Here is a 17,644-nt window from a genome sequence, read left to right as displayed (position 1 = left end):
ATAAATTTAAAAAAGGAAAGTTAAAAAAAAGGGAAACATTTCTAGAGCTCCTTTTTTGAAATATTTTGAAATATTTTTATCACTTTAAAAAGAAACATTTCTAGGGCACCTGGCTACTGGCTCAGTTACGAGAGTATGCAACTCTTGATCTCAGGGTTATAGAGATTACTTAAAAGTAAAATCTTTGGGGTTCCCAGGGGGGGCTCAGTTGGTTAAGCGTCTGGCTCTTGATTTCAGCTCAGATCATGTTCTCATGGTTTGTGAGATCGAGCCCTGCATTGAGCTCTGTGCTGACAGCATGGAGCCTGCTTGGGATTCTCTCTCTCCCTCTCGGCCCTTCCCTGACTCGTATTCTCTCTCTGTCTCTCTGTCTCTCTCTCTCTCTCCCTCTCAAAAAAAAAAATTTTTTTTTTAAAAAGTAAAATTTGGAGTGCCTGGGTGGCTCAGTCAATTAAGTGGCCGACTTTGGCTCAGGTCATGATCTCATGGTTCATGAGTTCAAGTCCTGCGTCGGGCTCTGTGCTGACAGCTCAGAGCCTGGAGCCTGCTTCAGATCCTGTGTCTCCCTCTCTCTCTGCCCCTCCCCCATTCACACACACACACACTCTCTCTCTCTCTCTCTCTCTCTCTCTCTCTCAAAAATAAACAAACATTAAAAGGGTGCCTAGATGGCTCAGGCTGCTAAGCTTCTGACTTCAGCTCAGATCATGATCTCACGGTTCATGAGTTCAAGCCCCGCGTTGGGCTCTGTGCTGACAGCTGGGAGCCTGGAGCCTGGTTCACATTCTGTGTCTCCCTCTGTCTCTGTCCCTCCCATGCTCACACTCTGTCTCTCTCGTAAATAAACATTAAAAAAAATTTTTTTAAGTAAAATCTTTTAAAAAATAAGATAAAGAATAAAAGGAAACATTTTCTCCCAGGCCCCCAGCCCCAGGCAACCCCTGCTCTCCTTTCTATATCTACAGATTTGCCTGTTCTGGATATTTCATATAATCATAAAATATTTGGTCTTTTGTGTCTGGCTTCTTGCATTTAGCCTAATGTTTCTGAAGTTCTCCTGTGCTTTAACATGTATCAGCACTTCATTCCTTTTTATTGCCAAATAATACTCCCACTGTATGGATATACCACTTTTATTTACTTATTCATCCATTGATGGACATTGGGTTCTTCCACTTTTGGGGCTTTTATGAATTATTCTATGAACATTAATTTTTCTTGGGTATACATCAAGGAGTGGAATTCTTGGGTCACATGGAGTCCAGGAAGTGTCCGAACATGGTGCTTCCAGACTCATGGTCAGCATTTCCTCCTCCCAGCCACGGTGTGTGACAATAACAGAGTATTGCCAACCAGGGGACCTCACTTGATCCTTTGGGTGTTTTTACTGGGGCTCAATCCCACATTGCCCACGTGGCTGAACTTTAGTTTCTAGCCCCTCCAGAAATCAGGCTAATTCCTATAGTCTCCAGTTCCTCTGAGGGTCTGAAGGTTGGAACTGATATGGCATGACCCAAAGCCTCCATCGTAAATCACATTGTTAGAATGTCCAGTGGTCAAAGACCCCAGGCAAACAAAGACACTCCTGTCAGGTAGGACATCCCAAGGGCCTAGAGATCACTTCCCTGGAGCCAAGGGCAAGGGCCAGACTTCTCTTTGGGTGAGGTTAAATCTTCACTGAAGGTAACTCTAAACACGAACAATAAAGGGATTAATTTAGAAATAAAGAAGAAATAGAGCTGATGGCCGTCCGATCAGAATGGAATGACAGCATGATATGTATAAGGTACACGTACATTTTGAATTAAGAAGATGCTGCCATGAATTAGGAATGAAGGCATGAAATAGGAAATGGGCAAGGCCATGGGGTTGACTATTCAGAGTGGTCTGGAATTGGCTGGATGAAAGCCAGCATTAGAAGGTGTCTGTAGGAGAAACAGCGGGGACATGGATGAATGGGAGTATTCATGATGATGTACACGTTTATTGCCAGGATGACTGGGTTTGATAGGTGAGTAATCGAGGTAGCATGGTGGAGGGCTGTGCTTGGTTTTGTATTTTTTGTACAAAGATTTCCTGCCAATCACGTGTGGCCTATATGAGCCAGGTGGACCAAGGTTGGACTGTGGTCCACTAAATCTGATTGATGTTTGGGAAGTTAGTTGGATGGTGGTCTATAGAAAGGCAAATTTAGGAACAGGATTATAATGCAAGAGTATCTTTCAGCTCATGTTAAATTCTGAAGGCCTTACTTTCTTATTTGCTAGGTAACAAATGCATTTTTTCTATATACACCTTAGTATGCATATTTCCCTGATCTCTCTAGTCAGAATTTGGTTTCTCTCCGTGAACTTAAAGAATCCGCAAACTAAATGTTGGACTATCTAAAACCTTCATTATCTTTCATTCTCTGTGTCCTCCCAATGTTTCACCCGGTCCTCTTTTGAATAACAGGTATGTATTATTTCCACATTGCTATCTCTATTTATACCCCCAACCAGATCTTGATGTCTATACTACATTTTTTTAAGTTTATTTATTTTGAGAGAGAGAGACAGAAAGACCGTGTGTGGGGGGAGGGACAGAGAGGGAGAGAAACAACCCCAAGCAGCACAGAACCTGATGCAGGACTCCCCATCCCACGAACCATGGGATCATGACCTGAGCCAAAACCAAGAGTTGGACGCTCAAACAGCTGAGCCACCCAGATGCCCCTATACTACATTCCTAATAATCCTCTCGATGTTTGCAACACAGACTTTTTCCAACACTTTCTGGATCTCAGTAATATTCCTCATCTCCATTTGACATGTTTCTACCTACCCAGTGGCTCAAGCCATAAAGTTAGCAGGGTCACCCTGATTCCTAACCACTGTCTGCTGAATTCATCATTTAACTGTCTTTTCCTTATGCAAGTACGTCCTGTTTTTCTCTACTTTCCAGTGTCCATTTCTCCTTTAATCACATTTAACAGTATCCAACTCCTTTCTTTTTTTTTCTTCATTTGGTTTTCCCCAACTAGGCTTAAGATCAGTGAAAGTGAGGCATATTTTAAATGTTCCAAACACCAGCATAAGTGCCTGTACACAGGAGCCATTCAGTAAACAGCTGGGAGTGAATAAACACAACCCTCATCGTTCTGGATAGTAGTCTCTTCTACCCCTGTGACCTGATGTCTTTCCAAGTTCTGTGGAATGGTATCCCTCCGACCTTGTCATTTGCTGCCAAAAATGACTTGTGTTTTAGTATCTCTGCAAGTTCCTAGTTAGAAAGCAGCCAAATGTACATACATTGTCAACGGTGTCACCTTATTGGTACACTTACTGCTTTTTTCTTTTCATTTGTCTGTATAATTATGTTTTTATCAATGTATAAGAGATAAGGAACATTTATATATGGCATTCTGTATTATACTGTTGTCACTAAAATGCCGTTTTTAAGACACACCAAAGAATTTCTTAAAGTTTTATTTGGGGGCACGTGGGTGGCTCAGTCAGTTGAGTGTCCAACTCTTGATTTTGGCTCGGGTCGTGATCCCCAGAATCTTGGGATTGAGCCCCACATTGGGCTCCAAGTCTGGAATCTGCTTGAGATGATCTCTCTCTCCGTCACTCTCTCTAAAAAAATAAAAAATAAAGTTTTATTCTCTCTTTCTCTCTAAAAAATAAAAAATAAATAAAGTTTTATTCAAAACAAGATTATGAAAGGATTCATTGTTCTCTTCTTTTCTAGAAACTGGCAAAGTTGATAATCACCTGCAGGGTCACTGGGAAGATGAAAGAATGCTGAAAGGTATGGAACTGTACCCCGAACACAATGCATTCGGAAATATCGTCCCTCAAAGCAAAAGTCATTTTCCTTTCAGGCAAAATCATATGTTTGAGTTCTATATAAAAACTTTGAAATCAAATTTAAGTTTAGCCAACCAGAGCAAGATCTATGAAATTAGGAACTCTACAAAAGTCAATGGAAGTGAGAAATCATTTCTGCATGATAAGCGTGAAGATTTTCATTCTGCGGTTAAATTCCCTGTAAGTACAAGACCCGTCAGCAATAAGTCCCAAGTCACTAAGCATCAGAGAACTCATGAAATAGAGAAAGCCCATGTGTGTGGTGAGTGTGGAAAAGCCTTCGTTAAGAAGTCTCAGCTGACAGATCATCACAGAGTTCATACAGGAGAGAAACCTTATGGATGCAATATTTGTGCAAAAGTTTTCTCCAGAAAGTCCAGGCTCAACGAACATCAGAGAATTCATAAAAGAGAGAAATCCTTTATATGCAATGATTGTGGAAAAATCTTCACCATGAAGAGCCGTCTAATTGAACACCAGCGAACTCACACCGGAGAGAAACCCTATGTTTGCAGCGAATGTGGCAAAGGTTTCCCAGGGAAGCGTAATCTCATTGTGCATCAGCGAAATCATACTGGAGAGAAATGCTATGTATGCAGTGAATGTGGGAAAGGCTTCACTGGGAAGAGCATGCTCATCATACACCAGCGAACTCACACAGGAGAGAAACCCTACATCTGCAGCGAATGTGGGAAAGGCTTCACCACGAAGCACTATGTCCTCATACATCAGCGAAATCACACAGGAGAGAAACCCTATCTATGCAATGAATGTGGGAAAGGTTTCACCATGAAGAGTCGACTGATTGAACATCAGCGAACTCACACCGGAGAGAAACCCTATGTATGCAACGAATGTGGAAAAGGCTTTCCCAGGAAGAGTAATCTCATTGTACATCAGAGAAATCATACGGTAGAGAAGTCCTACATATGCAGTGAATGCGGAAAAGGCTTCACTGTGAAGAGCATGCTCATCATACACCAGCGAACTCATACTGGAGAGAAACCCTACGTCTGCAGCGAATGTGGGAAAGGCTTCCCCCTGAAGAGTCGGCTGGTCGTACATCAGCGAACACATACCGGAGAGAAACCTTACAGATGCAGTGAATGTGGGAAAGGTTTCATTGTGAATAGTGGACTGATGTTACATCAACGAACTCACACTGGAGAGAAACCCTATATATGCAATAAATGTGGAAAAGGCTTTGCCTTTAAGAGCAATCTCGTGGTACACCAGCGAACTCATACTGGAGAGAAACCCTTTACGTGCAGTGAATGTGGGAAAGGCTTCACCATGAAACGCTATCTCCTCGTACATCAACAAATCCATACAGGAGAGAAATCCTATGTCTGCAGCGAATGTGGTAAAGCCTTCGCTGTGGAAACCGAGCTGATTTTACATCAGCAAATTCATACTGGAGAGAAACCTTATGCATGCAATGAATGTGGGAAAGGCTTCACTGTGAAAAGCCGTCTAATCGTTCATCAGCGAACTCATACAGGAGAGAAACCTTTTATATGCGGTGAATGTGGAAAAGGCTTCTCCTCAAAGAGAAATCTGATTGTACATCAGAGAACTCATAATGGAAACAAACCCTAATGACACAATGAACGCGGTCACACCTTGAGGAGGAAAATACGCCTTGTGCCACATTGGAGATTTCACACAGGATTGACTTCCTTGATTTGTACCGACTGTGGAAAATCCTATTCATTACCTCCCAGGGAATTTATGCAGGAGACAAACTATGTATGTGGTGAGTGTGAGAAAGTCTTCCGACACCAAGTCAGCACCATTGGACATCAAAGAATTCACAGAAGAGAAAGCCTCGATGGGTTCAATAACTGAGGATTACATCTCTCTCATTTGTCAAGCCTCGTTAATACACACAAGAAATGGGGGCACCTGGGCGGCTCAGTTGGTTAAGCGTCCAACTTTGGCTCAGGTCATGATCTCACGGTTTGTGAGTGTGAGCCCCACATCAGGCTGTGTGCTCTCAGTGCATCAGGCTCTGTGCTCTCAACACAGAGCCTGCTTCGGATCCTCTGTCTCCCTCCCTCCCTCTCTGCCCCTGGCTCACTTGCATTCTCTCTCAAAAATAGACACTAAAAAAATACACACAAAAAATGTGTAAGTCAAAGTACATAATCCTTTGCAGGGAATCTGAAATTACATACAAGTGAACTCAGGCAGGAGACAAACAGTGATAGTTCAGTGAACTCATTAAACACCAGTGTGCTCCCAGCATACCTGAAAAAGTCAGTGTAGATTAATTAGCCTGTTGCTAAATTTTCACCCTTGGGAAGGTAGGGAATTTGGGTAGGAGTGACATCTAATGGATGCAGAGAATGTGCTAGTGCCTTCAGTGATCAGTTACCTCACACCGTAAGTCAAAACAGGTAGACAAAACCTCTGACACATTCAATGTAGAAACGTCTTGAAACATTTTTAGGTAATTATATATCTGAAAAGCATACAGTAAGATGAATCTTGTGACTGGAGAGAGCAGGAAAGCCTCATGGGAATAAAGATCCTGTCTAATCAGTGATCATAACAGATCACCAGTGAACTTACACACAGTAGCAACATGATGATCGTGGGAAAGTCTTTGCCTAGAAGTAAAACCTCAATAATTGTCTGAAAGTCATGCTGAAGGAAAATGGCAGTGAATATGGCAGGATTTTAGTGATACATTCTGCCTCATCCTTTCTCATGAAGTCATGCAGAAATAAAACTCATGAACACACTAAATGTGTTGGAACTAGCAAAATACCAGAAATTCTGAAGAAAAGAAGCCTCATGAAAATGATGCATACCTGAGTTTTCTGTCACAAATCTAAACTTAATACACCTGATGTCCATTTTGGGGCAGGGGACCTTGAATCACATTCTCAGTGATTCCATACTTTTAAAGCAGGGTGTTCCCACCGCTGATTAAATGTTAACGTTGTACACAAGGCAGGAGTGTTCTGTGCCCAACATGTGTCATCTGATTCTTGCATTTCTGAGGCTCTAAATTCATCTCTTTTGGGCAAAAGAAAAAGGAATATATTTATAAATGTAATTTAACATTTGGACGTATTTATCTAAGTTTATAAGTTAGCATTAAGTAGTTTACAAAAATAACCTTATATATGATTTTTCTAAGTTTTTTGAAATAATTTTAGACTCACAAGAAAGTGTAAAGTATGCAAAGTTCCTGAGTACCTGTACTCAGCTTCTTCAGTGACGTGATCTTACATAACTGTAATACATAATCAAAACCAATAAAATAACATTGGTACAATGCTGTTAACTATAGGCCTTTTTTGGTTTTCACTAGTTTTTGCATGCACTAATTTGTGTGAGGTTTTGTTTTGTTTTTTAGTAGAGAGTTCTAAGAAACTTTATCACATATATAGATTTCTGTAAATCCCACCACACCACAAGCAGGAAGCAGAATTGTGGCAACACAAAGAAACATCCTTGTTCTGCCCCTTATAGTCACACTCTCCCCACAACCCTGACCCATGGCAACCGCTGACCAGTACTCCATCACTCCGATTTTGTCATTTCAAGGATGCTGTTGAAATGGGATGATTCAGTGTAGCCTTTGAAGACAGGCTTTACTTTATGCAGCAAATTGCCCTTAAGTTCCATCCACTTTGTTGGGCATATAAATAGTTTTGCTTTTTGTTATGAGTAGTGTTCTTTTGTGATGAATGTACCATGGTTATCTGTTCAGTGTTGATGGACTTTGGGTTGTTTCTAGTGTTTCACTGTTATGAATAAAGATGCTATGAATCCAGTTTCGTGTGAATGTAAGTTTTCATTTCTCTGGGACAAGTACCCATGTTAAATTTGTGTTTAACCTTATAAGAAACAGCCAGGCTCTTCCTGAGTAGCCATACTAATTTACATTTCTACCAGCAGTGTACGGATGCTCCAGTTGTGTCTTTTCTAGCATTTGGCACAGTCATATCGGATCCTAGACATCCCATCCAGTGTGTGTGTGTAGCACATAGTGGTGGTCTTAGCTTTCCCAACGGCACGTGATGCTTACTTAGCACTTCTACATATGCTGAGAACCATTATCAGGGAAAGTTGTTACTTTTGTTTTCAACCATCAAACATAATTTAAAAAACTCAAAGCCTATCATGTCTGATGATATATTCACCTTTTCCTTTTTTTACTTTGATATGTTTATTTTTATTTTATTTTTTAATTTATTTATTGTTTAACATACATCCAAGTTGTTTAGCATATGGTGCGACAGTGATTTCAGGAGTAGATTCTTTAATGCCCCTTTACCCATTTAGCCCATCCCCCCTCCCACAACCCCTCCAGCAACCCTCTGTTTGTTCTCTGTATTTAAGAGTCTTACATTTTGTCCCCCTCCCTGTTTTTATATTATTTTTACTTCCCTTCCCTTATGTTCATCTGTTTTGTCTCTTAAATTCCTCATAAGAATGAACTCATATATTTGTCTTTCTCTGACTAATTTTGCTTAGCATAGTACTCTCCAGTTCCATCCACGTAGTTGCAAATGGCAAGATTTCATTCTTTTTGATTGCTGAGTAATACTCCATTGTATATATATACCACATCTTCTTTACCCATTCATCCATCGATGAACATTTGGGCTCTTTCCATACTTTGGCTATTGTTGATAGTGCTGCTATAAACATGGGGGTGCATGTGCTCCTTCAAAACAGCACATCTGTATCCCTTGGATAAATACCTAGTAGTGCAATTGCTGGGTCGTAGGGTGGTTCTATTTTTAACTTTTTGAGGAACCTCCTTCCTGTTTTCCAGAGTGGCTCCACCAGTTTGCATTCCCACCAACAATGCAAAAGAGATCCTCTTCCTCCACGTCCTTCCAACATCTGTCGTTGCCTGAGTTGTTAATGTGAGCCATTCTGACTGGTGTGAGAGGTGGTATCTCATGGTGGTTTTGATCTGTATTTCCCTGATGATGAGTGATGTTGAGCATTTTTTCATGTGTCGGTTGGCTATCTGGATGTCCTCTTTGGAGAAGTGTCTATTCATGTCTTTTGCCCATTTCTTCACTGGATTATTTATTTTTAGGTGTTGAGCTGGTAAGTTCTTTATAGATTTTAGATACTAACCCTTTATCTGATATGTTGTTTGCAAATATCTTCTCCCTTCTGTTGGTTGCCTTTTAGTTTTGCTGATTGTTTCCTTTGCTGTGCAGAAGCTTTTTATTTTGATGAGGTCCCAATAGTTCATTTTTGCTTTTGTTTCTCTTGCCTCTGGAGATATGTTGAGTATGAAGTTGCTGTGGCCAAGGGCAAAGAGGTTTTTGCCTGCTTTCTCCTCTAGGATCTTTTTTTCTTTTTTTAAATTTTTTTTTCAACGTTTATTTATTTTTGGGACAGAGAGAGACAGAGCATGAACGGGGGAGGGGCAGAGAGAGAGGGAGACACAGAATCGGAAACAGGCTCCAGGCTCTGAGCCATCAGCCCAGAGCCCGACGCGGGGCTCGAACTCACGGACAGTGAGATCGTGACCTGGCTGAAGTCGGACGCTTAACCGACTGCGCCACCCAGGCGCCCCTCTCCTCTAGGATCTTGATGGCTTCCTATCTTACATTCAGGTCTTTCATCCATTTTGAGTTTTTGGGTTTTTTTTTGTATGGTGTAAGAAAGTGGTCCAGGTTCATTCTTCTGCATGTCGCTGTCCAATTTTACCAGCACCACTTGCTGAAGAGACTGCTTTATTCCATTGGATATTCTTTCCTGCTTTTGTCAAAAATTAGTTGGTCATATTTTCCCTTTTCTTCATTCCTGATGTTTCATGTTTCCTTCTGTCATTTCGTTTTTGTTAAAACTTCCTTTAGTAATTCTTGAGCAGATCTGCTGGCAACAAATTGTTAGTTTTCGTAGCAAAAGGGCTCTTGTTCTCTCTTTTTTCTGGTTCTCTCTTTTTTGGTCAGTTATTTCTCTTGATATAATAAGGATATGCAATCCAATTTACAAATCCTACTTGTGGGGAAAAAAGACGTTTGCCATGCAGTGTTATGGTAAAATTCATTACCAACTTAGTGTTGAGTAATTCATTTATTAAAAAAAATTTGGGGGGCGCCTGGGTGGCGCAGTCGGTTAAGCGTCCGACTTCAGCCAGGTCACGATCTCGCGGTCCGGCAGTTCGAGCCCCACGTCGGGCTCTGGACTGATGGCTCGGAGCCTGGACCCTGTTTCCGATTCTGTGTCTCCCTCTCTCTCTGCCCCTCCCCCGTTCATGCTCTGTCTCTCTCTGTCCCAAAAATAAATAAACGTTGGAAAAAAAATTAAAAAAAAAATTGGGGGGGACGCCTGGGTGGCTCTGTCAGTTAAGCGTCCAACTTCAGCTCAGGTCATGATCGCACAGTTCATGGGTTCGAGCCCCGCGTCGGTCTCTGTGCTGACAGCTCAGAGCCTGGAGCCTGCTTCGGATTCTATGTGTGTGTCTCTCTCTCTGCTCTTCCCCCACTCATGCTCTGTCTGTCTCTCTCTCTCTCTCAAAAATAAAAAAATAAACATAAAAAATTTTTTTAATGTTTATTCATTTTGAGAGAGAGAGAGAGTGTGGGTATATATGCATGAGTTGGGGAGAGGACAGAGAGGGAGGGATAGAGAGAATCCCAAGGAAGCTCCACGCTGTCAGTGCAGACCCCAACGTGGGGCTTGAACTCATGAACTGTGAGATCATGACCTGAGCCTAAATCAAGAGTCAGACGCTTAACTGACCGAGTCACCTAGGCGCCCCTAAAAATATTTTTTTTGAGCATTTACACTGTGCCAGGCACCATTGTAGTCGCTGGGGACACATCAATGAACAAAATGAACAAAACAGGCAAAGTCATGGCCTTTGTGGTACATATCATATCGTAAATGCGACTGAGTAAAATAAATACATAATAGAATGTCAGTTCTGCTAAGTGCTATGAAGAAATATTAAGCTTAGTACATAAGTTGTAATGGAGGAACTATTTTAATAAGGGTTTTCAAGGAAGGCTGTTCTGAGCAGATGTAATTTGAACCAAGACCTAAGTGTACTGAGGGTAACCAGCCAGCATATTTGTAAGCCAGGAACACTCCAGATCAGTTTCTAAGTGTTTTCTCTGGGCTTCCTGACTCAGGATTCTCTGAAAAGCTTGAAAAAGATACAAATCCTTGAGTCACACTCCAGACCTCCTAAACCAGGACCTCTAGTATTGGGGTCCAGGACCCTGCATTTATAAAATGATCTTTGTGAACTCTTCTTAAATTTTAATATCTCTTCCCTAAATCCTGGATTAGTGTTCCTGTCACTATCTCCACTCTGTAACAGGATGGATTCTGGGCACTCTACAGTAAAAACAAACAAACAAACAAACACACACACAAACAAACAGACATGAATGCTCTAGCAAGCAAGCGCTTAGAACCCTTTTACTTCTTATCCTTCTGTGAATCTACACATCCTGCCATGGCAAGGAAACTGATCAGGCAGGGTCCAAGAATAGGCTACCCAGGCTGCCTTGAGCTCTCTGGACCAGATGCTGAACTCACTTTTCAGAGCTTGACATCCCAGGTGAATGGGGCTGCCCATTTAATCCTTGAAGGGAATATAATACTATTAAGAAATTATGCCAACAATAAGTTCTAAACATATAGAAACTAGAAAACATATATAAGCAAATGAAGAAATCTTAAATCACCCATAACTATACCTGAGAGTCTAGCATTGTTAACAGTATCTTCTCCCAAATTTTCAAACATATGTAAGTATGTCTTTCATGAAAGAAAAATGAGGCTTTTTATTATATTTACTATGTTATGAACATCTACATCATTAAATATTCTAAAACTTTTCTAAGATTGACATCTTTTTATAATATTAAAGTAACAGAATCATGATACAAAGATGTTAATGGAAAACTGCAAAAATTGGGAATGTGAAAACTTTTTTAAAAAATGATACCTCTTCAGTGACTCAAGAATGAACCTTTTATTTTTTTCCAAGATTTTATTTTTTTTAAGTCATTTCTACACCCAACGTGGGGCTCACACTCACAACCCAGAGATCAAGAGTGAATGGCACGCTCCATGGACTGAGCCAGCCAGGCCTGCAGGAATATGAAAACTTCTGACATTCACTACCCATAAGTATAAACCCTGAAGTAATCCAAACTAAATATTTAGCCAATGACTGGGGCGCCTGGGTGGCTCAGTCGGTTAAGTGTCCAACTGCAGTTCAGGTCACGATCTCGCCGTCCGTGAGTTCGAGCCCCGCGTCAGGCTCTGGGCTGATGGCTCAGAGCCTGGAGCCTGCTTCCGATTCTGTGTCCCCGCCCCTCCCCTGTTCATGCTCTGTCTCTGTCTCAAAAATAAATAAATGTAAAAAAAATTTTTTTTTAAAAATATTTAGCCAATGACAAATATTTATGATTTGTTCCCATAACGGGGGTCATAATATTTATACTATCCAGCAGGCGTGTTTTTTTCTTCTTGAGAAAAGTTATATTTCCTTATTTAAACTGACAGCTGCAGTATATTCTTTTCTCTCTTTTTTAAGCTTATTTATTTTGAGAGAGAGAACAAGCAGAGGAGGGGCAGAGAGAGAGAGAGAGAGAGAGAGAGAGAGAGAGAGAGAGAATCCCAAGCAGGCTCCGCATGGTTAATGCAGAGTCTGATGCAGGGCTCAGTCTTATAAACCCATCTCATGAACCCTCAGATCATGACCCGAGCTAAAATCAAGAGCCGGAGGCTTAGCCGACTGAGCCACCCAGAGGCCCCTACAATATATTCTTTTCAATTTCTATATACTGTTTCTCTGAGTGGATATTCCACAATTTACCAAAGTATTCGTGTATTATTGTACATTTAGTTTTTTTCTTCTAAATTACAAAAGCCAATGTGGTTAATATTAAGAAACATTTTTACCGAGTAAACTGTTGCAATTAGAATTTCTAGGTCAAAGAGAAATTTTTAAATTGATTCAAGTTGCCTTCTAAAAAGGGAGTAGCTAGGGGCGCCTTGGTGGCTCAGTCCGTTAAACGGACGACTTCAACTCAGGTCATGATCTCGCGGTCCGTGAGTTCGAGCCCTGCGTCGGGCTCTGTGCTGACAGCCTGGAGCCTGTTTCAGATTCTGTGTCTCCCTCTCTCTGACCCTCCCCTGTTCATGCTCTGTCTCTCCCTGTCTCAAAAATAAATTTAAAAAAACTTTAAAAGAAAATAAAGGGAGTAGCTACTTAACATCTTCTAAGATTAAACCTCCCACGCCTAAATAGTAATAAAATTTTAAAGTGTGTTCTTTTTTTTTTTATTTGGGAAATGTGCAAAGTATCATCTCGTAATTTCATATTCTGCAATGCCCCACGGTCACCTTCATCTATCTTTGGAAGGAAACATACTCATTTGCACCTTCACTTCATCCCTTCCCGCTAGAAGTAGCTATGTATCTATCTACTCTCGGGGGTGGGGGGGGTGGGGAGGGGGGCATTAGCATCTATTAGGAAGCTCCGCCCTATTGGCTTCGTCCCTTCAATGGCAGTCTTCCTGAAACACAACCGCCCTCTCCCCACACCCAAGATGTCAAGTGACCACTGCTTTTGTCAACTCTGTTACTGCCGCTTCTCCAAGACGTCTCAGATTCTACAAACCTTTTCCCCCCGCCGTCTGTCGGGGCATGAGCCCATCTCAGCCGTACGGACACCTGCCTTTCTCTAAGATGGCCGCGCCCATGGTGCTCCAGTCTGACGTCGGCGCTCGGCCGTGCACAAGGGCGCTGCCATCTTTCTTCCCCTGACGGATAAATGTGCCTGGTGGCCTTAGGTAAACACCGGTCTCTGAAGTCTCACCTGGTTAGTACCGCTTTGTTGGTCATCCCTCGCATGGAGGAGGTGAAAACACTGAGGTGGCCAGTAATGATTTTGGCCTCCTCGCAGAGCCGCTCTGGCCCCTCCCGTTAGAAACGCCGGGGTGGGCGTGGCCGCTGACATCATAGAGCGGAGCCCGCCGTCGGAGCCCCGAAATCCCTCAGCGCCCTCAGGTCCTCGCGGGATTCGCTGGTTCCTGTGTATCCGAGTCCCTGGGTACTGCGAAGAAGGGCTTCCGACCAGGAAGTAGCTTCGGACGTGGGCGGCCTTTCGTCTCTACCCGCGGTGTTTGGAGAGGTACTGGTTCAGGTGAGTCGGGTTCTGGGCTTGGCTCGCCGCCTGTGGCGTCCGTGAAACGGGAGCGCGTGTGAAGGACCGCCGTTGGGATTTTATTTGGGTTCAGTCATTGAGGAATCCGGGGTACTGATGGGGCCTTTGGGAATCGGTGATTTAAGAGTCTGAGGAAATCGTCCACCGAGAGGCCGACTGTGTTAGGGTTCGAGGTCCACGTGGATCACGCTGCTTACGGGACCCGGTGCGTGAGAAGTGGGGTGGAAGGTTTTTTTCCGTGAACGCGTGTCTCGTCCAGGTTCGCGAGTTAATGTGGGGCTCCGTGTTAGAGAAGCCTGGGTTGGTTCAGTATGGCGTTTAATAGACGACTCACTCTCAGAGACTCCCGGTGGGCGCTGTCAGTGTTTGAGGAGGACCAGGGTCCTCGGAGAATCAGAAGGTTCAGGCTCAAACCCTGAAAGCCGTAAACAGACCTGAAACCTGCATTTCCCCAGTTAATCGAAACCCAGTTCGCTCCTTCAAGGTCTTCACGGACCTAAGAAAAAACTTTGCCTCCGCACATCACCACTCTTCTCACTGTGTCCGCAAAATTCAGTGTGTTCGGGGTGAGCTAGTGATACATTTACTGCTAAAGATGTAGTTCTTGTTCTTGCCTTTAAGGGGGTGCCTGGGTGGCTCATTCCGTCAAGCGTAGGACTTCGGTTCAGGTCGTGATCTCATCGTTCGTGGGTTCGAGCCTTTGCGTCGGGCTCTGTGTTGACAGCTTAGAGCCTGGAGCCTGCTTAGGATTCTGGGTCTCCCCCTCTCTCTCTGCCTCTCCCCTGCTTGCGCTTTCTCTCTCAAAAATAAATAAACATTTAAGAAATTTAAGTTTACTATACTTTTGGAGATTTTAGATTTTTTATTTTTATTTTCAACGTTTATTTATTTTTGGGACAGAGAGAGACAGAGCATGAACGGGGGAGGGGTAGAGAGAGAGGGAGACACAGAATCGGAAACAGGCTCCAGGCTCCGAGCCATCAGCCCAGAGCCTGACGCGGGGCTCGAACTCCCGGACCGCGAGATCGTGACCTGGCTGAAGTCGGACGCTTAACCGACTGTGCCACCCAGGCGCCCCGATTTTAGATTTTTTAAAGCTTTATTTATCGTTGAGGGAGGGAGCGCGCATGCGTGGGGGAGGGGCAGAGAGAGGGAGACACAGAATCGGAAACAGGCTCCAGGCTCCCAGCGGTCAGCCCAGAGCCCGACGCGGGTCTCGAACTCACGGACCGCGAGATCGTGACCTGAGCTGAAGTCGGACGCCTAACCGACTGAGCCACCCAAGCGCCCCGAGCACAATCCAGTTTTAAAGCATTTTCATCACTCTGAAAAGTTTTCTTGGTCTTCTATCCACTCCTTCTCCACTCCTACCCCCAGCCATGCACAACCACTGATCATCTTCTTGGGTCTATTAGTTTGCAATTTCTAGACATTTCTTATAAACAGAATCATAAAGTATGTATAGTCTTCTGTTGCCACCTTTTTTGATTGGCATTAAATTTTGGTCTATATTATAATTCTCACCAGGTTTTTCCCCTTTTCCCCAAGCGATTTATTGAGGCAAAATTGACTTACAGTAAGCCACAGATATTTAAGTCATATTGATTGGGGGACACCTGAGTGGTCAGTCAGTTAAGCGACTGATTCTTGATTTTGGCTCAGGTCATGATCTCATGGTTTGTGCATTCGATCCCCACGTGGGGCTCCGTACTGAGAGTGGTGTCTGGGATTCTCTCTCTTTCCCTCTGTCTCTGCCCCTTTCTGTCTGTCTGTCTCTCTCTCAAGATAAATAAATAAACTTAAAAAATCATATTGATTGGTATTTTGACATATATACTCATGAAAGTATCACCACCATGAAGATCATAAACACACCCCTCAGCACCAAATTTTCTTTATGCTCCTTTTTAATCTACCCCTCTCATACTTCCCCATCTCTCCCCAAGCCACCACTCATCTAGTTTTCATTACTATAGGCTAGTTTATATATTTTTAAGTTTTATGTAAATGGACTTATACAGGATGTGCTGGGGTTTTTTAAAATTATTTTTAATGCTTATTAAAAAAAAACTTTTTTTTTTTTTAATTTTTGAGAGAGAGTGGGAGCAGGGGAGAGTCAGAGAGAGAAGGACACACAGATTCTGAAGCAGGCTCCAGGCTCTGAGCTGTCAGTGCAGAGTCCCATGAGGGGCTTGAACCCACAAACTGTGAGGTCATAACCTGAGCCAAAGTTGGATGCTTAACTGACTGAGCCACCCAGGCGCCCCTGGCCACATTTGCTTTTTAAATGCACATTGTCCAGATCTTTGGAACCTTCCATATGTCCTGAATGGATGTGCCTGATAATCCACCTGCTTCTGAGGCATTGTGTCTTCTGCTTTTGCTTTCCCAACTCCCCTTTAATAGCCATGCCACTTCCGCTCCACAGAGGAAAGGCATACCTTTCACACATTTAGAACTCCCCTGCTTTATTGCCTTACGGTGTGAAAGCCTCGGGGGCACCAAATGAAGGAACAGTTGGAAATATTGGGGTCCTTTAAGGTAAGTGCATAGCAGCAGTAACAACACCTGGGCCCAGGGCGAATGTGTAGGCAAAGTCCGTTTGCTCTTTACCCCACAGGTCCTGGGTCCCCAGGAGCAAGAGAGGTCAAGCAAAGGAATGAGGGAAGAAAGAGGAAGTTCTTGGACTTGGCTATCATTGCTTCTGGGGAGAACTTCAAGGGGACACCAAGATTTCTGACTCTAAGAACTTCGTGGCAGATGCAGGAGACACCAAAGTCATAGAATCCACGTTACTGCTTCCTGAGCACAGAAGAAAATGATCAAGGCCCAGGTAATTTTCTTTTGCTACATCTTTCCTGTGTTTTCTGACATATTTGTGGTGACCTGGAAAAAATCAATTCAACTAAAAGAAGTATAAATTGGGATACTTGGGTTCTAGGGAGAAATTAACTTAGACCCTAAATTCAAAAGCAGGGCAAAGTGAGATCAGGAATATATCACTCACAGGCGTCATCCTGAACGATGACATCGGAACACTGTGGGTTACATTAGCTGTCACTTTGCCTCTCGTATCTCTAACAGACATCACAACCAGATGGACATGATGTCCACTGACTCTGTGGGGCAGGCAGACCAGTCTCTTGGGGGATTCAATAGTTTATGTCACCTAGGTCTTAGGAAATTTCGTCAGTGGATGTCTTGGGAGGGGATCATTGGGGTATATCCTCACCCAGAGCCTTCTGGTAAGTGGAAAAGCAGATTTTCTATGGCTGCCTCTTACTGAGGCACATTCCCTCCTCTGGGAATACGCCATATGCCAAGCAGAGCTCAGAGGATACAGTTCTTCAGAGCACCATAGTCTGGGGACCCAGGGACCCAACTTCATAGCAGTCTGGTTTTATTCAGGAATAAAACCACTGAAATGGCCTACGAAAGTGGAAAGGTTGCATGGCTTTCAAATGGTCCTCCATAAATAGGTAATTGAAGTGGAGTTTGAGTAGAGATTTGGCAGTAGTAAGTGGAAAGTGTGTTTCCCTATTAAGGGTTTGGATTGGGGCACTTGGGTGGCTCAGTCAATTAAGCGTCCAACTTCGGCTCAGGTCATGATCTCATGGTT

The 17,644-nt window shown here is 43.1% G+C and overlaps 1 protein-coding gene across 2 annotated transcripts in view; it reads left to right on the top strand.

Annotated features, from left to right (window-relative positions):
* The window catches only part of ZNF614 (zinc finger protein 614), a 38,218-nt gene that overhangs the window by 7,969 nt on the left and 12,605 nt on the right, over positions 1–17,644 (top strand). Inside the window, exons 1-2 of one of the 2 annotated variants that reach the window (XM_043600221.1) lie at positions 13,844–14,004; positions 16,646–16,858. In XM_043600221.1, the coding sequence (XP_043456156.1) occupies positions 16,844–16,858 (15 nt within the window). In that variant the 5' untranslated portion in view covers positions 13,844–14,004; positions 16,646–16,843. Of the gene's footprint in view, positions 1–3,732; positions 5,389–13,843; positions 14,005–16,645; positions 16,859–17,644 lie in introns of those variants that run through there. The other variant, XM_043600222.1, reaches the window with a different exon arrangement.

Source organism: Prionailurus bengalensis, chromosome E2, assembly GCF_016509475.1.
Source record: "Prionailurus bengalensis isolate Pbe53 chromosome E2, Fcat_Pben_1.1_paternal_pri, whole genome shotgun sequence".
Taxonomy (NCBI): domain Eukaryota; kingdom Metazoa; phylum Chordata; class Mammalia; order Carnivora; family Felidae; genus Prionailurus; species Prionailurus bengalensis.
Note: the sequence above shows the minus strand (reverse complement) of the source record. Positions and strands in the feature narration are given on the sequence as shown.